Here is a 27,771-nt window from a genome sequence, read left to right on the forward strand (position 1 = left end):
TCTATCAAATAAGAAAGGGCACATATTCTCAAATATGCAAGAACTCAGGACATAAAATAACCTCTTTGAAAAACAATTTGACAATTAAATCCAGCTAATTAAACAACAAATCAAAAAGCCATCAAACTATTTTGAAAAATGTAGTTTCAAAATTTGGTTATATATATTTATGTATAAGGCATATGTAGCATACATATAAGTGTATATCTATGTATAAAATACCTCAATGTTGTCCATAATTTTTATTTTTAGAGTGATCATTTAGAGAATATTAAATATTCATATATTTATTTATATATTAAATATAAAATACAATATTAGTAAGCATTAAGAAATTAATACCTTAATATTCTTGATCTCAAGTAGTAAAACTTTAGTAATTTCATTTCTTAAATTCAAATAAAACTTAATATTTTAAAAAATATTATGTTTTTTTATTTATCAATATTTGCTTTTCTGCCTTTTGACTCACCCTTCTGTTTGTGCCACATATCTGAATAACGGCCACCAAAACATAGTAATTGTCATTTCAAGTTGGTGGACATTGAGGGAAGTTTTTGAGCTTTATGAAGGTTTTAGTTCTTTAAAATAATGAATATAAATTACTATATAACAATACATTTTTCCAAACCAAAACATGGTATCCCTTCTCCTTCACCCACCACCCTCCATTCTCCACAAATTTTAATGTGCCTAAAACACAGACCTCGTTCTCTACAATCTGTACCCACACCATGATGTGAACCCCAAGGTCCAAGGAAGATCAGAACCCTAATGACAAAATGGGATCTCCCTAAGGAAAGAAACTGTATATGATCTGACTATTTTACAAGCAAAATGGCATACTCTGATGACAACTTTTTTCATGTTATCAAAACCAACAATCCAAACTCCAGAATATATTCTCTAACAATTTACCTAGAGTTAACGAGGGAAGACTTTCAAGCAATTAATTAATGCACATCCCTCCCAACACAGGTTGCTGTTGGGTGGTTTCCACCGAGGTGTCCACCAATTAAGGAGCAGGTTGCTACCCTCTCACCTGCAGTGACAGCAGCCGTCCATGCAAAGTCAATCACCTGGGTGGGAAGAGTAAGGATGTTCCGCCTGGCTGCATCTTTTGTAATAATTATGTGGAGTAGATAACTGGAATGGAGAAAAGTCCTCCCATAGCACCCAATTCAATTTTTATATTAAACAAAAATAAGCATTATCTTTACTGAGATAAATATGTGTTTCTGGCAAATTCACAATCACAATGAAGGCCAATTAAATTCAAACAGAAGTTAGCAAGAACTTTAGAAATCATTTTTCAACAGCAGAAGGCTGTTCAATTGTGGATTACAGCTACAAACATCTAAGTATTACCGATTACACAAGGTAAAAATGGAGGTGGAATTTCAAAGTCTGAATCTCAAAATATACAAAAAATCTAACACAAGCACTGTTCTGGCACAAATTTCATGAGACTCTTAAGGAAAACTTTTGCATTCTTCACTCCAAATCCATACTGTGAGCTGGGCCCTGAAATTACCAGCAGTGGTATGAGTAAACATTAAAGTGAAATGATAAAATAAGAAAAAATGCAAAACAGTATTCAAAACACCACTAGCCAAACGATGTCGTGCTAATGACTTCTACTTTTAGCTGACAAGTTGTGCTATTTAAACAACCCAATTTCACTGCAGACAGCCTTCAGGAACAGGTACCAAGGCAACCACGCTGGTGCCAGGCTGTGGGAGCTGTGGGGGACTGGAGGAGGAGCACACTCGATATACTGATAACGATCCAAAACACCACCACACACTTAAAAAATTATCTGAAGAAAAACTAAAAACTGGACCTAATTCAACATCCATCTGCCATCACTGAAAAAGAAAGAAATAACTTAGGGCTCCCTGTCTTTAACACATTTGATATTTCAAAACTGCAAGTAAAGAAGATTCAAGTCCTCTGAATGAGATTATTTTAGAGGATTTGTGCTTGACATTTTAGTGATATTTCCAGCCATGCCATCTTTGGTTGATTACTCAGGTAGGAAATATTAAGCTAGGAGTCCCCATAATTCACTCTTGTTAGAACAGTTAAAAGCATGACATTACTGCTGTCAAAATACATCATAAAAGATTCCTATTTAAAACAGTTCTAGGTCAAAAACCATTAATCATAATATCAATATATAGAATGAAGGAAGTAGGCAATATAGACTTCATTTCTCCCCTATATGAATCATGAAAATCAGTCATACATACACCTACGCTCTTCATCAAACCCAGACCTAAATTTGAGTGGAATTAGAATCTGAAGTCAAGAGGAACCACAAAACCAGCCAGCTACATGATCCTAGAGCAGGGGTGGGCAAACTTTTTGACTCGAGGGCCACAATGGGTTCTTAAACTGGACCGGAGGGCCGGAACAAAAGCATGGATGGAGTGTTTGTGTGAAATAATATAAATTCAAAGTAAACATCATTACATAAAAGGGTACGGTGTTTTTTTTTTTTTTAGTTTTATTCATTTCAAACGGGCCAGATCCGGCCCGCGGTCCGTAGTTTGCCCACGGCTGTCCTAGAGTATGAGATGTGGGACCACCAAAATTTTAAGGTGGCTTTAAAATAAATTATTTTCACAAATGTGACCACATTATCCAGCTCATGTGTGCACTACTATGAGTGATAGGCTAACTAGCGCTCCCCCAATTCCCCAATATGTTCATATCCCAATCTCTGGAACCTGTGAATATCAGCTTACATGGCAAAAGGAATTTTGCAAATGTGATGAAGGATCCTCAGAAGGGAGACTACCTGGGTGGGCTTGATCTCATCAAAGCGGATCTTCTATGAGGAGTGTGGGAGGAACTAGTGTTGAGAGAAGGCAATGTGATGACAGAACAGAGGAAGGAGAAGCAAGGCCCAGGTATGCAGAATCACTAGAGCTGAAAAAGGCAAGGAAACAGATTCTTCCCTGGAGCCTCCTGAAGGAACCAGCTCTGCCAATACTGTGATTTTAATCTAGTGACTTCTGACCCCAGAACAGTCAGAGAACAAATTGGTGCTGTTTTAAGCTACTAAGCTATACTAACCTGTTACAGCAGCAATGGGAAACTACTAAACAAGAGCATTCCGGGTGCTTAACTACATTCTCTCTTTCAGCTAGTCCCAAGGTCACCTTCTTCAACGTAGGAAACGTTTCATGTTCTCAACGCACTATTCATAAATGTCTATGAAAATTGTTACCTTCTGTTACATAAAGTAAGGGTAACATTATATATACATTTTTATCTCAGCACAGAAAATTTTCAAAAAAACTTTTTCACAGAAGGCTATAAAACATTATTAGCCACATTATAAAAACATGCTTCCTTATCAAACCCATCAAATGGGCATTCTTCTGTTAAATTTCCATTAACCTCCATGTCATTCTTGCTATTGATTCTTCTTCTGTGCATGGTAGAAAGTTTTAGTTAAAGAGAAAGAAAAATTGCCCAGCTAGTGTGACTCAGTTGGTTGAACATCCTCCCATGCATCAAGAGGTAGCCAGTTCAATTCCCAGTCAGGGCACATGCCCAGATTGTGGGTTTGATCCCCAATAGGGGGTGTGCAGAGGCAGCAATCAATGATTCTCTCTCATCAATGTTTCTCTCTCCCTTTCCTTTCCTTTCTCTATTAAAAAAAATAAAAAATAAAAACATATTTTTTTAAAAGAGAGAAAGAAAAAATAATGGATAAGCCAGAGCTCTTGGCTACCCAGGCTGAGGAATGGAGTGGTAGGGCGATGAAGGCAAGAAAGCTAGAGGAAAATTAACTATATGCCCGTTACTTTCTTACTCATCATAACCACAGGAAAGAAAAAAATACAGTCAATGTCTCTAAATGATAAAGACTCAGAGGTTGTAAAGTCAGGACTTCAGGTTAGTCAGGGGTTTCTTTTAAAAATTTTTATGGCATTTATTTCATTGTTTATGTCAAAGATCGCTTGCGAAGATGGCAACCATCTCCCCGCTACCAGCCATTAGATCCTTGCACATGGATTCTGGGCTTAGTCATGTGAATTGTGGACCTTAGCAAATGTGAACAAGTGGAGACTTACAAAGTGCTTGTGCACCTGGGCTCATACCACGTGAATGAACCCAAACTACCCTTCCAGAAGACGGAAGTCACATGGAAGGGCACAGCTGAGCCCTGGCTGAGAGCTGCCAGACACCAGACACCAGACATGGGAGTGATGTGAGTGAAACCAACCTGGATCATCAGCCACCAGCCAGCCCCCAGCTGACTCCAAACCCACTGCAAAGTCAATAAATTTCAGCTGACACAGTTCTGACCAACAGAATTGTGAGCAAATAAGATGGCCTTATTTTAGGCCACTAGGTGTTGGGGTAGTTTGTTATGCAAGAAGAGATAACTTGATAGACTCTATAAAACTAACAAAAATACTTCATAGAAATTTGGAGGGGAAAAAACAAACAAGTAGATAAAAGATCACCTGGAATCCCAACATACAAAAACATAAGTCAATAATGTTCTGATTAATTCATTTTCTGTAGCTATGTAAATATTCTCTATAATTAGACTCACACTGTAAATTCAACCTAATAACATGCTAAGTATTCTCATGTCATTTTATATTCCATAACTTACCAGTTTATTTATCCATTCTTGTATCATTGGACTTAAAGGTGGTTTTAAAATTTCACTATTATAAATACTGCTAACAAAACAAAACAAAACATAGTCGTACAAACTTTTGTCAGAGTTCTTGATGACTTCTTGATGACAGATTCCCAGAAAGAAACATGCCACAAAAGGTGGAAAGTTTTCACAGAACTGGATATATATGGTTCAAATACAGTCTAATCAACCACTAATTTACAACCCAACAGCATTGTATAAAAATGTCCATTTCACCAAACCTTCACATCATTTGAATAATTTTCTAAAATCTTTGTTAATTGGTACACTAAAAATGACATCTTGTTTTAATTTGCATTTGCTTAATTGCTAATCAAGTTGACCCATTTTTCATATGGTTGGCCATCAATCTTCTCTTGTAGAACATCTTTTCTTGCTAATTTTTTCACACTGAGGTATATAAAGTAACTCTGCCAGCACCTATAAGGTCAGTTAAGATAAATTGATATTATGGAGCCAAGGCAGGGATTTTTAACACCAGGTCCAAAGATCATGCATACACATTCTTTTCAAGAGAGGATCCATAGCTTTCATCAGCTTCTTTAAGTGGTCTATGATCTCACAGACACTGAAAAAGCAACTGGGCTAAACGAGGAAGAACAGTAGGAGCAGGGTTCACCATGGAGATACTCAAAGGTTCCAACCAGTCACAGAATACCTATCTGAATGAAGGTAGATGTTTTGATGAGTGCCAAAGGAAGGTTTACAAGGAAATGGGGACGATGGCATAATAAATAAATTAAATTGTATGTAAGTCATGAAATTTAATATATACCATTGCCTTCCCTTTTCTTTTTCTTGTTGTTGACTTGCTGAAGGTCAACCAAAGTCTCAGCTCTGCTTGCTATACTAGTAAACGGACTGTTTGTAATTGAAGCCCTACCCACCAATGTCATGGTATTAGGAGATGGGGCTTTGAGAGTTGAGTAACTCATGGGGTAGAGCCCTCATGAGTGGGATTAGTGCCCTTAGAAGAATAGACTGGAGAGAGAGATGACCTCTCTGCCACATGAGGACACAGGAAGAAGGCATCTGCCTACAAACTAGGAAGAGGGTCCTCACCAGGAACTGAATTAACTGATATCTTGATCTTGGACTTCCCAGCCTCCAGAACTTTAAGCAATAAATGTGTTGCCCTAACCGGTTTGGCTCAATGGATGGAGCATTGGCCTGCGGACTGAAGGGTCCTAGGTTCGATTCCGGTCAAGGGCATGTACCTTGGTTGTGGGCACATCCCCAGTAGGGGGTGTGCAGGAGGCAGCTGATCGATGTTTCTCTCTCATTGATGTTTCTAACTCTCTATCCCTCCCCCTTCCTCTCTGTAAAAAAATCAATAAAATGTATTTTTTAAAAAAGAAATAAATGTGTTATGTAAGCCACCTAGTATGTGGCATTTCTATTAAAGCAGCCTAACTGAAGTCTTTTCTGACTATCTGAAGCCATGATAATTTTTGCGCAGCCTGCAATCATACTGCAATGACATTTGGTGTCCCAACTAAACAGTTCCTTAATTGTTCTTCAGATTTCATTTTGGTCCATAGCTCTGTTACAAGAGAACTTTGTGTCTTTCACAAAACCTGCAAAGATATTAGATAATATTCATTTTATAAACATTTAATAGATTCCTAACCTGTTCCAGAACATGAGTAATGGTTAAAAGCACGGAGTCTGACAGATAAAGATTCTGCCTGTGTAACTTCAGCAAGTCACTACCTTTGCTAAGCCTCGCTTTCCTCACCTGTAAGACGAGTAAAACTGTAACACCACTTCAATATTTGTATACCTATAAAGTGGTGTTACTTCAAATAAATATTTTATTTAGAAGAGATAAACACTGATAAATGGTATTTGTTATTTATTATTATTACTGAAGTTTTCAAATTTATTCATTTATAAAAACTGATCAAGTGTATTTGGGATGGGAAGCAGTAATTCAATGAAAGGCAAAGTTATAAAAAAATCTTATTAACACAGAAAACTCAATGTTATTCAGTGGTGTTTGCTGCAGTCCATGTAGTCATCCTAAGGTTATCACTTGACAGTGCAAAATCTGCTAGTCTGAAGAAAAAAAAAGTGGTAAGTTGAGGTTCAAAGAACTGTTATGAAGGATGCAAACACAGACAAGATTTTGTGAAAGAACCATGTGAACAGCTGAAGTTAAAAAAATCAATTAAAAGGAAAGGATACTGAGTACGCAGTTCTGCACTATCAATTAAAAGAATGAACCAAAAGAACAAGGCTGATCTTTTGATCATTGTCCTAGGAACACAGTAAGCTGAGAAATAACATTCTCCAAGATGTTGTAAAGTTGAGCAATTCACTTTTCTGCATTGTTTTACAGAAAATTATAGCTAGGGAAGGCTTTTGTATAGCAATTGCTTTCACTTGGGTCACCCGAAATGACCAAACAATGAACCTTTAACACCAACCATTGATCTTGCTAATTGCATCTGCCACTATATTTGCTTCTTTTGTTCTCAGTCAGCCCTCCTTTCTAACACTATCCCAATTGTTAAATGGTCAGAACACACACAAGTGACAGATTTAGTGTTTCACTGGCAATTTATATAGCTGAATGCAATGCTGCTGTTGTACTGAATCATGATTTATTTGTCTCACACTGTAGCATATAACCTTTTAAATGCAAGGGGAGAAAAGCTAACACCTCTTTAAAGTTTATATACAACCATCTACCACTCTATCCTATGAACTAGATTCAAAAGAGAACCAATCAAGCGAGTGATGGATTTCTCTTTAGATGGCTAGAACTTAATGAACAATCCCTTCCTGTGTCCTAGGCTCACACTGCTCTTTATCTGCATGTAATTCAGAAAATAATTTAGGAGGTACACATAAATGATGACCGTGATACTCAGCTAGTAGAATCTAGAACACAGGGTTTAAAACTAAGTGTATTTGGGTGGGAATTCTATATTGAAGGGTCTATGAATGAACTTGGGGACATCTTAAAATTCCCCAATTTATAAACAAAACTTTATATGCAAAAATATGCATTTCAGGGAATGTAGCTCTAGGGATTTCTTTGGTTTCTCAAAGGGATCAGTAATTCATGGAAAGATTAAAAATAATGGCATAAGGGAACATGACCTTCTGTTGCAAAATAAAAAGAATTAAAGGCATAAATTAGGATCTAAACAATGAAACAATATCAAGAAACATCAAGCTCTACATCAAGGTTTATAAATAAAAAGTAAGATAAGAGAAATGGTTAGTATTATGGGTGAATTGTGTCCTTTCCTAAAATATTCATGTTGAAGTTCTAACCCCCCATGCCACAATGTGACTATATTTGGAGGCAGCTTTTTACAAAGGTGAGCTAGTAAAAATGAGGTTATTAGGGTGGGAACTATTCCACTATGATCAGTGTCCTTATAAGAAGAGAAAATGAAGACACAGACACCCACAGAGGGAAGATGATGTGAAAAGGAGAAGACGGCTGTCTACAAGCCAAGGAGCATGGATCCTTTCCTCAGAGCCCTTAGAAGGGACCAGTTCTATTGATACTATCTAAGATCTGGAACTTCACCTCCACAACTGTAAGGAAATATATTTTTGTTGTTTAAACCACCCAGTCTGAGATACTTATACAGGTGATCTTAGCTGCAATAGTGGATTAAGAGATAATTTAAAAAGCAACAAACATGAAGAAATAATTCTGAGGGTTAAAAATGTGGTAATACCAAGAATGAGACTGGAAGTGGTCTTAATGACCATTGTAAGTAACATGGAGGATGATATGTATGATAACATGTCCCTGTCTGCTATGGCGCCAACCACTAAATAAGGCTGAAGGGAAAAACAGTAAAAATAATTTCTTGAAGCTGTGTAAATAAATGGGCAAGGCCCTAGCCCAGGGGTGGGCAAACTTTTTGACTCGAGGGCCACAATGGGTTCATAAACTGGACCGGAGGGCCGGAACAAAAGCATGGATGGAGTGTTTGTGTGAACTAATATAAATTCAAAGTAAACATCATTACATAAAAGGGTACGGTCTTTTTTTTTTTTTTAGTTTTATTCATTTCAAGCAGGCCGTAGTTTGCCCACGGCTGCCCTAGCCGGTTTGGCTCAGTGGATAGAGCGTCGGCCTTCGGACCAAAGGGCCCCAGGGTTTGATTCTGGTTGAGGGCATGTACCTTGGCTGCAGACTCCTCCCCGGCCGGGGCCCTAGTTGGGGCGCGAGCAGGAGGCAACCAATCAATGTGTTTCCCTCACATCAATGTTTTTCTCTGTCCTTCCCTCTCTCCTCCACTCTCCCAAGAAATCAATGGGAAAAAATATCCTCAGGTGAGGATTAACAAAAAAATAAAAAATGAAAAATAAATGGGCAAGGAAGAGGCAGAAAAATAATTATATTACACCTGCCCACACTGAAAGTTTTCAAAAATTAATTCACAATTCTAATCTGCTTCTAGCAAAAATGAAGCAACGGGACAAAGTAAATGATATAACTGCTTGTAGCTATGGGGCAATAGGCAGCACGGGATGATGATCCCTGAGAGAAGGGAGCTGAGTGGAACCCCATGATCACCCTACTTTCTCCTGGAAGCCTTTCCAGATAGTCATGAGGAAGTGGGAGATGTAGCAGTACGGTGGCATTACGGAGCTGAAAGGAGAGAGGTCAGAGCTGGAGGCTACTGAGGGAGCGGGGTGTGTGGGGAGCGTAGTAGGAAAAGAAAAGTGAGAAAGCAGGAGAACCAGAAAACGGCACAGGGGACCTCGTGAGTCTGGCTGAGTAACTGCGAATGTCCAGGGCAAGGTTCCTCGAAGCTGTCAGTGCTGTCAAATCCCAATCATCATCCCGCAGGCTGATTCTAAAACACATAAGCATGTCCACGGATACAGAATAGCTGAAGTAATTCTGAAAAAGTTAGAGGACATACACTATGTGATTTCAAGACTTCTTATGGAGCTGCAGTCACCAAGACAGTGTGGTCCTGCTATAAAGGTTTAAAAATGGAACAGAGTCCAGAAATATACCCACACGTATAGTAAATTGGTTTCATGCCCACACATATGTAAATGGGTTTTTATACCCACACTTATATAGTAAATTAGTTTTTGACTACGCACTAAAGCAATTCAATAGGAAAAGGAAATTCTTTTCTATAAATGGTGCTGAAGCAATTATTTATATGGAAAAAACTGATCTCATATCTTACACAAAATTTTATCTGATGATTATAGACCTAAACCTGCATCAGGGCTGGGATCTTTCTTTCTTGCCTTCCCACCACACACACTGATATCTCCCAAGGGACTTAGAAGAGTACATGACACACACAGCTGGTAATGAACAAATATTTGTTAAAAAAAAAAAAAAAAAAAAAAGAGCTGTGCCTTCTTTAAAAATGCCATAGTAGAAAATAACAGAAAGGGACTCTTGAGAATGGCAAAGAAAGGGCTCATGGAGGGAAAAAATCATGTGAGTTGGCACCTGGCCAGCTCTGCAAATATTCAGTAGATAAGAATTCTAAGCAGAGAGCAAAGATCACAAGGAACTGAGAGGAGGCCACTGGGAGTTGCCCATGAGTGAATGAGGAGGAAGATAAGCATAAAAACAAACAAACAAACAAACAAACAAAAACACATACACACACATGGAGACCTGGTCATAAGGGTTCTTACAGCTCACAAAAGCACATTAAAGAATTCTAACCACAGCCCTGGCCAGGTGGCTCAGGTTGGTTGGAGTGTCATCCCATACACTTAAATGTTGTGGGTTTGACTCTCAGGGAGGAGTGTATGGGAAGGCAACCAACTGATGTTTCTCTTTCACATCAATGTCTCTCTCCTCTCCTCTCCTCCCCTCTCCTCCCCTCCCCTCCCCTCCCCTCCCCTCCCCTCCCCTCCCCTCCCCTCCCCTCCTCTCTCTCTCTCTCTCTCTCTCTCTCTCTCCTCTTCCCTCTTCCCCTTTCTCAAAAATCAATGAGCATAATTAGCATGTCCTCCAGTAAGGATTTTAAAAAAAAAAAGAGTTCTAGTCACAGAAGTGACTTCATCCAATTTGTGATTTTATAAAATCACCTTGCTGGCTATTTGAAGAATGGATTGGAAGGAGCCAGGTAGGAAGCAGGGAAACCAGTTAGGAGGCTCTTAAAGACACCCAGTTGAGAGAAGAGGGTGGCATACTCTTTTCTTCTTAGGATGGACACTCAAGGTTTACACAGGACAGACATTCTAGAGATTTGTTTCTTTCAAAGATTCTCTTTATGAGGGCAGAGATTATGTCTATTTTATTTATCCCTGTTCCCCAAACCCAACAGATTATAGGAACACTGTATATGGGGCCACAGGTGAGAATCAGACATGGTAAGTCTTGTCCAAGGAAAAGAGCCTTTCTTTATAAAACAGCAAATATAAAGTAACAGTGAGAGTAGTGAGGCCCATTAAAATCATTAAACATATGTTGAAAATGAGCAAAGGCCTGTTTACTAATATTAGAATGTGGCTACTGTCTAAAACTTTACAGAAGCACAAATGGCACCATTAGATGCTTTTGTGCAGTAAGTGATCAGCCTATGGAACTAATACCCAACTGAAAATGTGAACGATTCTGGAAAGGTCTAAATAAAGATGAACAGGATGGCTGATCCATGATGAGTTATGATAAGGCATAACTATCATGAGTCTCTTCCTAAGTTCTGGTGTTGACAAATCATCCCCCCAGTCACCCTTTCCTCAGCCCCAGCCCCCAAAAGAAACCCACATTCACACAAGCAATTCCACTTGAGTCTGGCTCAGAATAATATTGCTTATCTTTTATTGAGGCATAATATATTGGAGATGCTTTGAGGGAGATGCTACATAAATGTAAGATATTATATATGTATGCAAGTGATAGAAACTGTATTTACAGATATACCTCTGGAATAAAAAAAATTAAATCTGGAATCTCATATCACCGGCATATCTCCGAGGGCAAGAATACATTTAGTGTCCTATTAAATCAAAGGATGGTCCACTGTCAACGGAGGCATGCTTTACCAGCAGGTGTTAACACAGATTGATGCGCATGTTCAATCACACTTAACCCGACACTGGACTTCCTGAAATCCATCACGCCGAATGGAAACGTTTTATGTGCTGCATCTTCCTACCCTCTTTAAGGCAATAACTCACCAGGTAGAAATATAATTCACTTAGCATTTTTTAAATCCACACTTAAAGCATTTTCCAGGGCTAAAAATTCACTGAAATGAATATATAGAAAGTGGAACTTGTTAAAAAAGATCATGGAGGAGACCTGACGGGAGTCATTTTTGATTATCAATTAAAAGAACGGGGACAAAGAATCTATATATATAAAAGCCTAAGGGACTGAATGGCTGAACAACCGGTCGCTATGACACGCACTGACCACCAGGGGGCAGATGCTCAATGCAGGAACTGCCCCTTGGTGGTCAGTGCGCTCCCACAGTGGAAGTGCCACTCAGCTGACCGATGGGCGCCAGACTCTGGGTTCACGGCTGGCAGCAACAGCCCGACATCCCCTAAGGGGTCCCAGATTGCGAGAGGGTACAGGCCAGGCTGAGGGACTCCACTGGTGCATGAATTCATGCACTGGGCCTCTAGTGATATATAATTTTGTGTAAAGTATGACAAAAGGAATCTTAAAACAGAAATAAAATGTAAGAGCATGTCATATAATTCAAGTCAAAATTTAAAGTTGGGGAAAGACTTCCTATCCCTCATTTTTTTTATTTTTTAAAGAAAAAAAAAACAAGACAGATATTTGGAACCACTGCAATCTGTTACCTAAAGATAAATGATACCGTTACCGGCTCAGTATTGTACATTTATGGATATCCTACTAAAAGGAATAATTATTTTTGAAATCAAAAGATTTGAATTAAAATTTGATTCTGTCAATAACAAGCCATGTCAATACTATAGCTCTGGGCAAGTCACAATCTCCCTAAACACTGGTTTCACCACCTTTAAAAAGTGGCCAAGAACTCTCCTTCCCCACATTGATAGAACTGAGATAAAGTCTATGAAACCATTTTGTAAATGATAATCTTTTGAATATAAATTGAGATACTTATAATCCTATTTAGCTTAAAAGTAGCTTCAAAAATATTCATTATCAATTGACAAATTCAATTTTGTACAAGTGGCAGAATTTATAATCCCATTACTACCTTCTGCTCTCTTAACCTAACATATCACGGCACTTTGCGACATTTCACAGAATAACAGTTATGTCTTTGGAATATGTATCTTCATTAATTTCTAATCCAGAGAGCCTTTTTTCCATAAAGTGCTGTTTCTTTATATAGACTAATTTATACTTTGACCTAGCATAAAACAAAAGCAGCAAATGGTGCTTCCCTCAGTTAACCTGGTACCGTTATCACAGATCGTGACATGAGTTCTGCGTCTCAGGTCCCAGTCTAACCAGCCGTGGGACCTCAGCAGGCTACTCAACCTCTCAGAGCCACATGCTCCCTCCATATAAAATGAGAAGCCCCACCCTCCCACAGCTATTGAGATTTAAGTGAGAAGACACATATAACAATGCCTAATGGGACAATTTATGGGCTCCACAAATATTAGCCTTTCCCCCATATATCCTTTTGGCTTCTTCATATCAATGCAGAAAAACTAAAATAATAAAAACAAAACCATAGAACTTCTAACCCATACACAATGTAAACTTACAAATACTGTAGGTGCACTGTCATTTCCTAGCTCCCACTGCAGGACCTCCTGTCTCCTCTCCTCCTCCTCCCTGCCCAGGCTCCTCTCGGAGGACCTGCACCCACTTCTCCCTGCAGACCTTATGCCAGACGCCTCCGCCACACCCAGGCCTGACAGCAGTTTTCTCTGAAGGCTCCCGCAGGTGCATCTCAGCCAGAGTCAGTCCCTACTTCTCAAAGGCAGAGACAGAGGCGAAGAATATGCTGAAATACCTAGGAGGCAAGTAACTGCGAGAGCGATTGTTATGGAGCAAACACGTACCCAATGCTTCCTGCCAGCTGGCCGCTGGGCTCCTGTGGCCAGCGATTCCCACATTAGAAGACGGGGTCCAGAAATAAAATTAGGGTCCAGAAATAAAGTAAAACTCAACTGTACACAGTGGCCAGTGAAATTAATGCAGTAAGAGGAGCAAAAGAAACAATAATGTGAGGAAGGGAGCTAGACTAACAGCATTTTCAGAGGAGTCTCAAGGCTACATTCTCTATTTTTTTTAAATATATTTTTATTGATTTCAGAGAAGAAGGGAGAGGGAGAGAGAGATAGAAATATCAATGATGAGAGAAAATCATTGACCAGCTGCCTCCTGCACACGCCTTGCTGTGAATCAAGCCCACAACCCAGACATATGCCCTGACCAGAATCTAACCATGACCTCCTGGTTCACAGGTTGACACTCAACACTGAGCCACTCAGGCCAGGCTCTAGGGGACATCGTTGACATTTGCTAGAAGAGAGCTTGAAATGAGACTGTTTATTGTATAATCTTACACTTGTGCACCACTATTTTGACATGGCCAGTAGCACTCCCAACTGAATTTTATAAAACCTGTAATTGTCCAGTGAATAAGAGGATGTCATGCCATATTTTTATATATTAAAACTTTGACTATTAAATTTAAAAAATATATATAAAACACTGTATAACCTGTTATGTAATTTCTTCTTTTTCATTTTACCAGGAATTGTAAACAATCAAAGTGACTCAGCTGAAGTTCTGGTGGCCTAGCAATTGTACCCCAGTTGGAAAAGGCCACACACTTCATTCAGCTCTGCTGCCCACATCCTGACTTCATTCACAGGACTGAGATGGACACGTCAACAACACTAAGGAGGCCCTGGCAGTCCTGGGTTCAACTCCCAATCTAGGGCAAGTACTGGGGTTGCAGGTTCGATTCCCAGCCTAGGTCATGGCACATGTGGGATGCAACCAGTCCATGTGTGTCTCTCTCACATCGGTGTCTCTCTCTCTCTCTCTCTCTCTCTCTCTCTCTCTCTCTATCTCTATCTCTCGCTCACCCTTCCTTCCACTCTAAAAAAAAAAAAAATCAATGGAAAAAATATCCTCCAGTGAGGATTAACAAAAAACAAAAACAAAAAAAGGAGTAGAAAAGATGGCCAATTCAGTAGTGCTACTTCTCAACCTAATTAGATAAACATGATCCAGCTCTACCTTTCACAAGTAGATGGATTTACGCAGAGAAAACCAATTCTGGTAAATATAAAGATGGCTTGGTGCTGAATACCTGAGACTAATATAAAATAATGTTGAATGTAAACTGTAATTGAAAAATAAAATAATAAATACCAGGAATACCGGTTAATAATGTGGATTTTTTCAATAGATAAAGTAACACATATGTTGATATATATGCAATTTGATAAGTATGCTATTTTGCTGTATTGACAACAAGCTTCAAAACTTCATATGTCAAATTTTCTGAAGGTGTTAACATCAAGGATATTTTTACGCTTAAAAATGTCGAATTTTGTGCCAAAGAAAGGGCATTTGTGGGAACTTTTAATTCATTACTTTATTTTGAAGAAAAAGTTATCGTATACTTCAGGAAGCTTACGGTGAACATGCTCCATCTCAAGATACCTGTGACGCCGGTTTAAACGCTTTAAAAGTGATGATTTCGATGTGAAAGACAAAGAACGTCAAGGTCAACCGAAAATGTTTGCAGACCAACAATTACAAGCATTACTGGATGAAGATGCGTGTCAAACTCAAAAACAACTTGCAGAAAGATTAAACGTTGTTCAGCAAAAAATTTCCGATCGTTTACAAGCAATGGGAAAGATTTTAAAGGAAGGAAAAATAGGTGCCACATCCACTGAACGAAAGACAAATGGAAAACCGAAAAGTCATCAGTAAAATGTTGCTTCAACTGCACAAAATGAAGTCTTTTTTGCATCGAATTGTGACTGGCGATGAAAAATGGGTTTATTTTGAGAATCCCAAATGCACAAAATAATGGGTTGATCCAGGTCAACCATCAACATCAACTGGAAGGCCAAATTGCTTCAGAAAGAAAATAATGCTCTGCATTTGGTGGGATCAGGAAGGTGTGGTGTATTATGACTTCTAAAATCAGGTGAAACCGTTAATACTGATTACTGCCAACAACAAATAATCAATTTGAACCACACTTTGATCGTGAGACGACAAGAATGGGCCAGAAGACACAGCAAAGTAATTTTGCTTCATGATAACGAACCATCACACACTTCAAAACTAGTTAAAGACACGTTACCTGGGAAGTATTAACCCACCCGCCGTATTCGCCAGACCTTGCTCCTTCAGATTAACACTTGTTCTGATCGATGGCACACGCACTTTCTGAGCAGCACTTCAAAACGTACAAAGAAGTGGAAAATTGGGTCTCTGAATGGTTTGCCTCAAAACAAGAAAAGTTCTATTGGGACGGTATCCACAAATTACCTGAAAGATGGGGGAAATGTGTAGCTAGCGATGGACATTCCTTTGAATAAAGCACTTTTGATGTTTCTCTTGAAATTATCGTGTTTTCTTTTATTACAAATATCCTCATTACTAACCAGTACACCTGGTAAATAACTACCTTGGGTAATGGCAGGTAATTGTCTAAAATGGAGAATCCATGCTAATAAAACCTCATTTTTAATTTCTTATTATGGCCTTTGTGCCCGCTTATTCTGGAGGTGCTTAATAACTGCCATTACATTTTTTTTCTTAAGACTTAAGAGATTTCAGGTGGTAGCTAAACTTGCCCAACTCCAGAACAATCAGACTTCACACTGAATGTTTAGTGGTTTTAATTTATAACAAAATAAGACAGATTTTTTAAAAAATGGATTTATATAGTATGCTTTAAACATGAAGCAAATTACTAGTATGTAGACAAATGACAAAAGGACTGTGTATACACACATCAGTTATATTAAAAAATGAAAACAATTAGTTCAGAACAGTGATTATCCTGAGAAATTCTGGGAGAACAGAATTGTTGATGAAATGAGCACTGTCACAAAAGGTAACATAAGACAGTGACAAATTAAACAACTGGGAAGCAAAGCTGCCACTTGTGGAAATCTAAACATGGTTTAACAAGTGAGTCTAATCAGTGCAAGCACGACATATTCCACACTTAGGGACAAGTTCATGGTCACACAAAGGATGTCAAAAAGTAAAGAAGGGAATCACTAAATAAAGCAAGCAACCAATGATCCAATCAGAAGGTAACTACAGAACTTTCAAGGTAGAAGAACCAGCTGACCTGGTCCCAGCCTCAATATAAAACTCACAAAAAAGCATAGACTAGGACAGTGATGGCGAACATATGACACGCGTGTCAGAGGTGACACGCGAACTCATTTTTTTGGTTGATTTTTCTTTGTTAAGTGGCATTTAAATATCCTATCCAATAAAAGAGAAACATGGTAATTAGCGTATGACCACTACCCTTCCCATTGGCTAATCAGGGCAATATGCAAATTAACTGCCAGCCAAGATGGCGGACGGCAGCCAGGCAGCTTAAACTGAACATGAGGCTTGCTTGCTTCAGTGACAGAGGACTCCAACGTTCCCCGCCTGCCTTGCCGGCCTCTGAGCTTGCAGTTTAAGAAACAATGTAACATATATAGAAGCTAAACAAAACCCTAGAAACCAGCTTTCAGCAGGCCGGGATCTCAGAGCTGGAGTTATACATTGTTTCGATTATAGAACCCAAACAATCCAGATACCTGCTTTCAGCAGCTGAAGCCTCAGAGCTGGAGCCAGAGCTAAAGCTGGCCCAGAATAAAAAAAGAAAAAGAAAAAAAGGAGCAGTTGGGAGCTTCAGTCCCAGCCTGAAAACAGCCCTCAGCCCCACACCCAGACTGGCCAGGCACCCCAGTGGGGACCCGCCCCCCCCCGCCCCGAAGGGTGTGTGACCAGCTGCAAACAGCCATCATCCCCTCACCTAGGCTGGCCAGGCACCCCAGTGGGAACCCCCACCCTGATCCAGGACACCCTTCAGGGCAAACCAGCTGGCCCCCACCCATGCACCAGGCCTCTATTCTATATAGTAAAAGGGTAATATGCCTCCCAGCACCGGGATCAGCGGAGCAGCGAGGCCTCCCGGCACCGGGATCAGCATGATAGGGGGCAGTGCCCAAACCCCCTGATTGCCCTGCGGCTCTGTGTGTGACAGGGGGCGGGGCCACAACCTCCCTATCTGCCCTGCTCTGTTCGTGACAGGGGAAGGTGCTCCAACCTCCTGATCGCCCTGTGGCTCTGTGTGTGACAGGGTGCGGCACCCCAACCCCCCCACCCCACGGGCCCTGCTCTGTGTGTGACAGGGTAGAGCCATAACCTCCCCATCGGCCCTGCCCTGAGTGTGAGAGTGGCGGCACCCCAACCCCCTGATCGGCCCTGCTCTGTGGGTAATAGAGGGCGGCGCCCTAACCCCCTGATCTGTCCTGCTCTGTGTGTGACAGGGGGCAGTGCCCCAACTCCCCTATTGGCCCTACTCTGTGAGTGACAGGGGGGAGCTCCCCAACCCCCTGATTGACCCTGCTCTGTGCGTGGCAGGGTGGAGCTCCCCAACCCCCTGATCGGCCCTGCTCTGTGCATGACAGGGGGCAGCGCCCCAACCCCGATTGGCCCTGCTCTGTGCGTGACAGGGGGTGGTGCTGCAACCTCCCCATCAACCCTGCCTTGAGTGTGACAGGGGGAGGTGCCCCAACCCCCCAATCAGCCCTACCCTGAGCGTGACTGAGGGTGGCATCGCAACCTCCCAATCCGCCCTGCTCTGTGCATGACAGGGGAAGGCGCCCTAACGCCCCAATCGGCACTGCTCTGAGCCCGACCAGGGGCTGCACCTAGGGATTGGGCCTGCCCTCTGCCACCCAGGAACAGGCCCAAGCCAGCAGGTCATTATCTCCCGAGGGGTCCCAGGCTGCTAGAGGGCACAGGCCGAGCTGAGGGACTCCCCCCTCCCCCCGAGTGCACAAATTTTTGTGCACCGGGCCTCTAGTATAAAATAAATATCAAAAATATACATCTTTGTTTTACTATGGTTGCAAATATCAAAAAATTTCTATATGTGACACGGCACCAGAGTTAAGTTAGAATTTTTCAAAATGCTGACATGCCGAGCTCAAAAGGTTCGCCATCACTAGACTAGGACAATCTTTTATGAAATTAAAAGAATAACATTAAATTTGTGATGATGATGGAATTGAAAGGATGGCAGTGAAACCCATCTTTTGGGACTTCGCGTCCACTCTGAGCATTCCCCATGTGGAGCCGCTCCCCATTAGATCTTCACTCTCTTCTTGCCCCTCCTCTTCCCATCCCTAGCTCTTCTGTCACCTCCAATGAGTCTTCTCAGCTTTCACACAAGAAGCTAATTCACAGCTTCCCTTTTATCTGTGTGATAAACCGACCAATCAAAGTGTGTGACAGAGACTGGCTCTTGGACCTTCCAGGTCAATCTTTCTCACCAGGTGCTCAGCCACTAACTGCATTTCTCTCCTGTCAAAAGTGTGGGATTCTGAGCAACCTCTAGGCTTAGACTGTTTTAGAAGAGCCCAGGAGTTTCAGAAACCAGCCTCTAAATCAGGGGTGGGCAAACTTTTTGACTCGAGGGCCACAATGGGTTCTTAAACTGGACCGGAGGGCCAGAACAAAAGCATGGATGGAGTGTTTGTGTGAACTAATATAAATTCAAAGTAAACATCATTACATAAAAGGGTACAGTCTTTTTTTTTTTAGTTTTATTCATTTCAAATGGGCTGAATCCAGCCCGCGGGCCGTAGTTTGCCCACAGCTGCTCTAAATACAGCCTAATAGTATAAAAATCCTGTGTGTATGTACCTACACACACATGCACCAGTGTACATATTCATTTACTTAATATTTACTGAGCATTTTTATTTAATCTTGGCACGAGGCAAGATTACATAGATTATTCTTTTAATCCTACAAAAAAAACTATGAGAAGGGGCTATTACTACTCTCATTCTATAGGAGACAACTATGAGAAGGTAATATAACTTATCCACAGTCACAGAGCATGAACTTGGGGTTAAGAGTAAGATTTGAGCCCAAGCCTCCATGATGAGTCAAACCTCTACAATCTACTGCATACATTAAAATGTGTTAAAACATCTGGATATACAGATCTTGTAACATAGAAACTCACACATGAAACCTATATTTTCATGTTGACCAATGTCACCCCAATCAATTTAATTTTAAAAAACACAAAAAAAACACCTGTGTTTAAACACCTGAATAAGATAACTGGGAATCTACTGACAAAATGACAATAACACAAGAGACAATAAGACATTTTAAATCAGAAATTTGAAGACCAAAAAGAAAATACTCATTTCCTTCTTGCTAGCTTCCAAGAGAAAGTACTTTAGCTTCTTAACAACCATAAAGAAAAGGATTAAGAAGTATAATAGGAAGAAATTTACACTGGTATATCTACTCTTTCTTAATTCTGTTCATTCTACAGAATACAATTGGAGGGAAATTCTCAATTCATGACATCACTTACTCTCTGAATGTGATTAATATTTGTTTCCACCCTTGAGAGCTAGAAAGAATGCATATGCTCCTCATATTTCTGTAATAAAAGCTGCCATTGACTACTGGCACCATGAGTAGGACACTAGGCCCGCTGGCCCCAGGTGCCTGTAGCATTGCATACAGCCCTCCCATGCACTGCTCCAACTCGGGTAGATAAGGCTCTGATACCTAAAACACGTGCTTCATTGCATGCCTCGCCGACCTATGCCATTTCCTTCTCCAACGGCAAACACCTACAGAAGAAGAGGTCCCATGACTGTGCAGAAGCCACAAAACCAAAACCTGTAATGATTCCATCCAGAACAAGCAAATGAACCCTGGAGAACTTAAGGAAGAGACCAGGCGAAACACATTTCACATCTTCATCTCATAGGACAACTGTCTTGTGTGTAAGAAAATACAGAAGTGGAACAGAGGACTGCCCATAGAGTTACCAGCTCTGACATCACCGTTAGGCTGTCTATTCTGGGCCTCATCTACTCTGAGATGAGGTGGGGATGCCTGCCTTTCCTTCCTGCCCTACCAATGCCTTTTCTCCATTCAGCTAATTAAAAGTGGGTGAAACTCCAGTTAGGCGTGTTGCTGCTTTTTCAGAGGAAGAAACTGGCTGTGAGCTGAAAATACTGGTCCCAAAAGAGACATTGGATTTAGGCAGACTCAGGAAATGTCAGTTGTGTCTACTTCACTCCTTCGCTGGCACAGTTAACTACACACATTGGGAAAAGCAGTTTTCCTATGAAACACAAGCGTCCCACTGCACTAGCACTTGAGCTGTCGTGGGGCCTCCAGGGGAAGCCACAGTCCCTGACCTGGCACAGATGCCTGCCTGGGAGCCAGCCCGGCCGTCAGGTACCCGACTCTTCTGGATTCAGTGCTGAGGAAGCACAGTGCTGCACGGACCAATCTTCCAATCTCTACAGTCACATCCAAGCAATCACATCCAATCTGTGGCGTTGCAGGCTGCTGATAATGCCCCAAGTTACCTATGTATCCAGACCTCTCCTATGAATTCCAGATTCTAATGTCCAATTGTCTTTTCGATTAAAAATCCCCAAAGGATCTCAGACTTAAGACACCCAAACTCTGCCCATGACTAACTCCTCTCCTCTCCCCATCTCCTAATCTACCCTTCCCATGATGTTCTCCATCCTTTCCATTCCCCAGGTCCAACTCCTCACAGGCAATCCTCATTCTTACACCCCTCACCGAAATCGTTACCAATTCCTGTCAGTTCTGCCAGAGACAGGCCCAGAATCTGACGGTTACTGCCAGCTGGATGAATGCAGAGGGTGGCATTCCTCTGGAGCTTCAGGGGGGAATCCATTCTCTTGGCTTCTTCAGCTTCTGAAGGCTGCCTGCATTTCTTGGCTCATGGCCCCTTCCATGCATGACTATACCCTCGTGATTCTGTCATCACATCTACTTCGTACTGTCTCTTACCATCCTGCTTCCCTCTTCTAAGGACCCTATAGCTATACTGGGCTTACCTGGGTAATGCAAAATCATATCCCCATCTCAAGATTCTAAATCACATCTGTACAGTCCTTTTACCAGGCAAGGTAACCCCAGGTTTTGGTGATAGGAGAAGGGCATCTTTGGGCCATTATTCATGCTCCTGCACTGTCTCACCCTGAGTAAAGGCCAAAGTCCTTACAATGCACAGAAGTTCCCACAGGATGCAGTCCCCACTTTCTACCTAAGCTCTTATCTTCCAACTCTCCCCTCTGCTCACTCTGTCCCAGCTACACTAATCTTGCTGTTACCCCTCAACATACAAGCCCACCTCATTCCCTGGCACTTGCTATTCCCTCAGCCAGAGAAGCTCCCTCCCTAAGGTCTCTGATTAAAAGACATCATCATAGTATTGAGGCTTTCCCTGCTGACTCTGTAATAGAGCAACACCACCTACCCCAATATGGACATTCCCTCCCATGCTGATTTTTCTTCCTAGAGCACTTGTATCTGATATGCTACCCACCCATCATCCATTCATCCTCCCCAACTAGAATGCCACAAGGCATGCTTCATCTCTTGTTGTAACCCCAGAAAATAAAACATGAAGCCGGGACTCAATAAACAGCTGCTGAATATGTGAATTTTACTTTATCCAAAAAGTAAGTTCCTTAGAGACAAGACCTGGTCTAAAGTAGGAACTCAGTAAATGTCTAAATGAATGAATAAATGGATGGGTAAATGATAGACCCAATTTATATCTAATTTTCAATGGATAAACTGGACTAACATCAAATCAAGTGAGTTACTGTGTAGGAATCTGACACAATGGTTAAAGTAACTTATTCGGGGTTACATAACAAAAAGAAAGTAATAAAATTACATGTTAAACTCCATTCAAGCCCCTGACTTTATTTTGCTGTGTCCCTGCTTGTTCTTATATCTGACAGGTCAGAGCCCAATTGGATCCCCTTGCTTGGCCCAAATACTCTTACCAACCATGTTTCCAGTTAATAAACTCTGAACTTATTTTTAAAGGAAATTTCACAGAAATCTCCAAAGCACTAATCTTGCTTTTTCAGATACATAAAAAATAAACATATAGGGGAGAGACCATTATCCACACTTTAAAATGCACCCAGAGCAAACCTGCAGCCAGTGGATGCTGGTGGGACAGATATAGGAAGGTTCAAGTACATCAGGCCCCGCACTGGCCCTTAGCCATATGAGCACGTTGGGCATCCAACACACAGACAGGCACGCCTGCTGTGGCTGGGTGTTTACTGGGGAAAGAACGACAGCGACGATGCAGTTGGCTTGGAGTGGAAAGGGGAACAGCAATTTGTTTCCCAGGGGCCATCTCATCAGCATTTTGCAGTTTTACCCTAGCCCTGCTGCTTGCACACCAGCCTAGTCGGCCACGTGACTGGCCATCTCGTGTCATCTGTCCCCCTGCCACAGCTTGGGGAAGCGAGCAGTGCCACATCGTGTGCACACTCGGAAACCGCTTTCTAGGAACCCTTCTACTGGCACAAATGGGGAGGAGGACCGCACATTGGTTAGGAATGTGGACCTGGCGGACAGTCAGTCGGGGTTCAGATCTCCCCTCTGTGACTCACTGTGTCCCTCCGAGCGCGTCACCTACCTTCTCCAAGCCCCAGTGTCTTCACCTCTAAAAAGTCAGCTTACTGTGCTTATGGCAATGGCAGGAGAGAACACATGCTGGCTAGTGATATTATTATATCGCTATTTATTATACTTGACTTTAAAAAAAAATCAGTGTAAAAATAAATAATACATCTGTCTTCATCTTGAGGTTATATTTGTAACAGAAACTCCCAGGGGTTTATCATTTATTTCCAGCTAAGTGTTTACCTATAATTAGGGAAAACTGCCACCAGGCAGATGTTAAGATAACGTTTTTCTAGATATGGCTCACACAAAAAAATAAAGTTATTTGGAGCCTTTCTCCTTAATTCCACTGCTGAGTAAAAAACATGTAAGTTGTTATCAGAGAGCTTAACAGAAATGTTAGACAAATATGATAACAAGCAGTATTTAAATAGGATAAGCAATGTAAGATTTTAAGATATGAATACATAGGTATGTGTAGGTTCAACTAGATTTTTTTCTAACAAATTATTATCTGATAGAAATAATTGAATAATCTAATGCCCTACACTGCCTCACTGCTTGACAAATGAAGTAAGATAAAACAAAATACACTTTATTTTTCATTTCTCCTAATCACACTAACCAAGGATACACCAAGTAAGCTTTACCAAATTAGACAAGAACTATTCTCCTGCAGGGAAATTCTCATTTCACAGGTTGGGAGGGAGCAGGTACTCCTATTGTGCAAAAGCTTGCCTGGTATTACCAAACTAACACCTGTGGTTACCAACCACTGTATAGAATCTTTCTTTTGAAAGAAGTTTTCTGCCTTAAAACATTTGTGCCAGGCCGGTGTGGCTCCGTGGTTGAACTTTTACCCGTGAACCAGGAGGTCAAAGTTCAATTCCAGTCAAGGGCACATGCCTAGGTTGTAGGCTCGATCCCCAGTGTGGGGAGTGCAGGAGGCAGCCAATCAATGATTCTCTCTCTCATCATTGATGTTTCTTTCTCTCTCCCACTCCCTTCCTCTCTCTGAAATCAATAAAAATATACATTTTTTAAAAAGTTTCTTGATCCTGTAGCCTGCTCCTAAAGTGAGACTGGGCTCCTTCTAACTCAGAGAAGGGGAGGTGCTGAAAAGCAGCACAACTCTCTCTAGACCTTTTACACTAACAGAGGAGCTCAAGGATATAGGAAAAGTGGGGGTAAAACTTTCCATTTGTTCCGTATAAGCATGTGAATGCTTTCCCTTTAGACCAGCGCTGCCCAACAGAATTTCCTGTGCTGATGGAAGTGTTCTCTATCTGCATTTTCCACACGTGGCTACTGAACACTGGATATGTGGCTCGTGGCTGAACAGCACAGCTCTGAACCGAAGTCAGACTGCCTGCTCACAGCCTTTCCAAAACCTTGCTAGCCTATCTGAGGGTCTCACTTCATCAATCATTCAGGACATATTCCTTGAGCACATACCCATGTACATAGTAAGCAAGGGAGAACAAATATAGAAGCCCCTGCTCTGAGTGGGCTTACATTGGGTTAAGTGTGTTTTTTAAAATGATAGTATTTGGGGGCAGGAAAGCAAAGTCTTAGTTTGAGAAACAATGCAGTTGGATGTATAGAAGAAATGAGAGGATACCGAGGGTATGCATAAGCAAAGTGAACTCATGAGCCTTTTTCTGGAAGAGTAGCGTAGCCTAGTAACAGAAGAACAGCTTTGGATGTTATTTCCGAGGAAGGTCAGAGGCCAAAGGGGCCACTTGAGTGACCAGGCAGAGGAGTAAGATTCAGCTGCCAACGGGAAATGGGATAGGACAGAGGAATTCCCAGCTAGAACACATTTCAAATTCCCACTGGAGGTGGAATCAGGAGGAAACCAAATTCATGACTGGGAAAGGTATTCAAGCAGCTGTAAGAAACACAACTATTTAGTAAGTTTTCAAGAGATTAAAATTTTAAAATACAGGATTAAAAAAAGCAAGAGTGCTTGTTTGATTAAAAAACCAAAACCCATCTCCAGCTAGTAAAGGAGGAGCCATAGGTAAGAGGATCGCCACGCATCTGGGCTCTTTTCACTGCAGGGTGCAGGCAGCTGGGCTGGGTCATCTCTCATCAGCCACCTCGAGACACTGCAGTGGCAGCCACTGAAAGCAGAGCCAGGGCAAGCCAAACCTGGCACAGCTGAATGCTGGTCGATGACAAATGCCAGTAAATGATCAGAACTGGGTGCCTCGGTGAAGGGTATGGCCAACAAGAGGGAGGGAGGGTTTTTCAGAATTGTTGCATTTGGGTAACTGGTATTAATTAAATCCAGAAGTAAGCTCATTCATCAGCAACCTTACCTAGTTCTGGGGGTAGAACGGTCAGGCGGTTCCCCTGAATGTGGAGCTCCTTAAGCTGAGTAAGCTCCCCGATTTCCTTAGGCAGCGAGATCAGGTCGTTATCCCTAAGGCTGAGCTAAATACAAGAAAACAAGGAGTTGTCAAAACAATTTCACATAAATTCCCTTAAAGAGGCGTTCAACATAAACTCTGTCCTCTTCCATGCCCTCTTTTCTTTAAGCCTCAATCCTTTCAATTTATTTACAAGTGACTACAGATGAACAAGAAACAGTACCAAGAGTAGTGGTTTATTCCTGCAGAACAAACCCTACTCCTGTTCAAATTGACTTGATTCTACTCCTACAGGGACTGCAGAAGTGAATTGATTTTCTCAGAATTTAGATAAATTACTTACTATCTGCAACTTTGTGAGCTTCCCAATATCTGGCGGCAGGATTTCAAAATCGTTGTCACTTAGATAGAGTGCACGCAGGGTGGCTGCAAATTAAACAGCAATATATAAACAGGGTGACATGGAACCCAACCATTTGAGGTCTGATCAATACAAGGGAGTCAGCTTTGATTAATAACCCTGGCTTGGTGAGAAGCCTGTGACATACCTAGGGCTCACAATAATAACAAGCAGGTCAAACTTAGATTTACTGGCTTATTGTGGGGCTGGTGTGTTCAGGAAAACATCTATATCCAAGAGGACTGATACAATTAACAACTGTGGGCACCAGTAGTTTTTGGCACAAAATGTCAATATACCCTCAGAAAAGATAGCTATTTTTCTCCTATTACTTCCGATTCACATTTCTTATCCCATTTGCATCCAAACTAAAACAAAGAAAACCACTGTGTCACTTATATCAATACTTAAGGCAAAAGGGCTCTTTCATGTAAAGAGAACTATTATATATATAAAAGCCTAAGCGACTGTTACAACCAGTTGACCAAAGGACCAGTCACTATGAGGACGCACTGACCACCAGGGGGTAGGCACTCAATGCAGGAGTTGCCCCCTGGTGGGTCAGTGTGCTCCCACAGCCAACCTCCTGCAGTCCCTCCCCCTGGCCAGCTGGCCCCAATCAGGACTGGGTGAGGCGGCACGGATTGGCCCCAATCGCTGGCCAGGCCAAGGGACCCCACCCATGCACAAATTCATGCACTGGGCCTTTAGTGTTAAAAATAAATCAATTACCAAAAGGCTTTCCGGTGGTGGAAGCCATAATCACTGTTCACTGTTTCCATGATCAGACTCATTACAGTTGACCCTGACCCATGAGGAGGTTAGAGGAAAGGACTCTCTGCACAGTCAAAGACCCACACATAACTTTTAACTCCCCCAAAACTTAAATACTAATAGCCTCCTGTTGACTGGAAGCTTTACTGAAAACATAGCCAATTAACACATATTTTATATGTCATGTGTAGTATATATCATACCAGTATTCTTACAATAATGTAAGCTAGAGAAAAAAAATGTTATTATGAAAATCATAAGAGAAAATATATTTACTGTATTTATTTTTAAAAATCTACATATAAGTGAACCTGCCTTTGAAGTTCAAGTCTGTGTATTCAAGGGTCAACTATATTATTACTTGTTTCTATGGCCTTACCAACAAAAATAAATGAAGACAAAGGGCTAAAATAATGACCTGGAGTCTAAAAATAGAGAAAACACTAACTTAGGCAGAATACCAATAATCAGAAATTTGTTCACAGTACTACATAATGGTAACATGATCCAAACTACTAAAATCCCAAAGAATCCTTTTATCCTCAACCAAAAAGGAGTATAAGCAGATGTATGTTTTCTTGTTGTTGCATTCATTTACATTCTAATGTTTTAAAGTTCGACAGAATTGTATATTAATTTACATAATAAAAAACAATATATTCCACAGCCCAAGAAAATATTTTAGAGTTGCTTTCACATGCTTGAGGAAGTCAGAGAGAGGGTATAGATAAGGTAAAAAATGTAACTTTAGAAACTAGCTCAGAAAATTCAATATTTCTGGATGCCATACATGTCACTATTTGGACAAGCAGAACACTCATTGAAGGAAAGTAACTCTTTCCTAAATATTTCCCAAGTTCTTGAGAAAATAAGTTTTTCCTAATAT

The 27,771-nt window shown here is 41.0% G+C and overlaps 1 protein-coding gene across 1 annotated transcript in view; it reads right to left on the reverse strand.

Annotated features, from left to right (window-relative positions):
• Positions 1-27,771, reverse strand: part of RSU1 (Ras suppressor protein 1) — a 195,684-nt gene that overhangs the window by 116,552 nt on the left and 51,361 nt on the right. Inside the window, exons 6-7 of the mRNA XM_081098283.1 lie at positions 26,055-26,137; positions 25,661-25,775 (exon numbers count right to left, since the gene is read on the reverse strand). Of these exons, the coding sequence (XP_080954409.1) occupies positions 25,661-25,775; positions 26,055-26,137 (198 nt within the window). The remainder of the gene's footprint in view (positions 1-25,660; positions 25,776-26,054; positions 26,138-27,771) is intronic.

The sequence above is a fragment of the Myotis nattereri genome (genome assembly GCF_964212035.1).
Source record: "Myotis nattereri genome assembly, chromosome: 1".
In the NCBI taxonomy this organism is placed as follows: domain Eukaryota; kingdom Metazoa; phylum Chordata; class Mammalia; order Chiroptera; family Vespertilionidae; genus Myotis; species Myotis nattereri.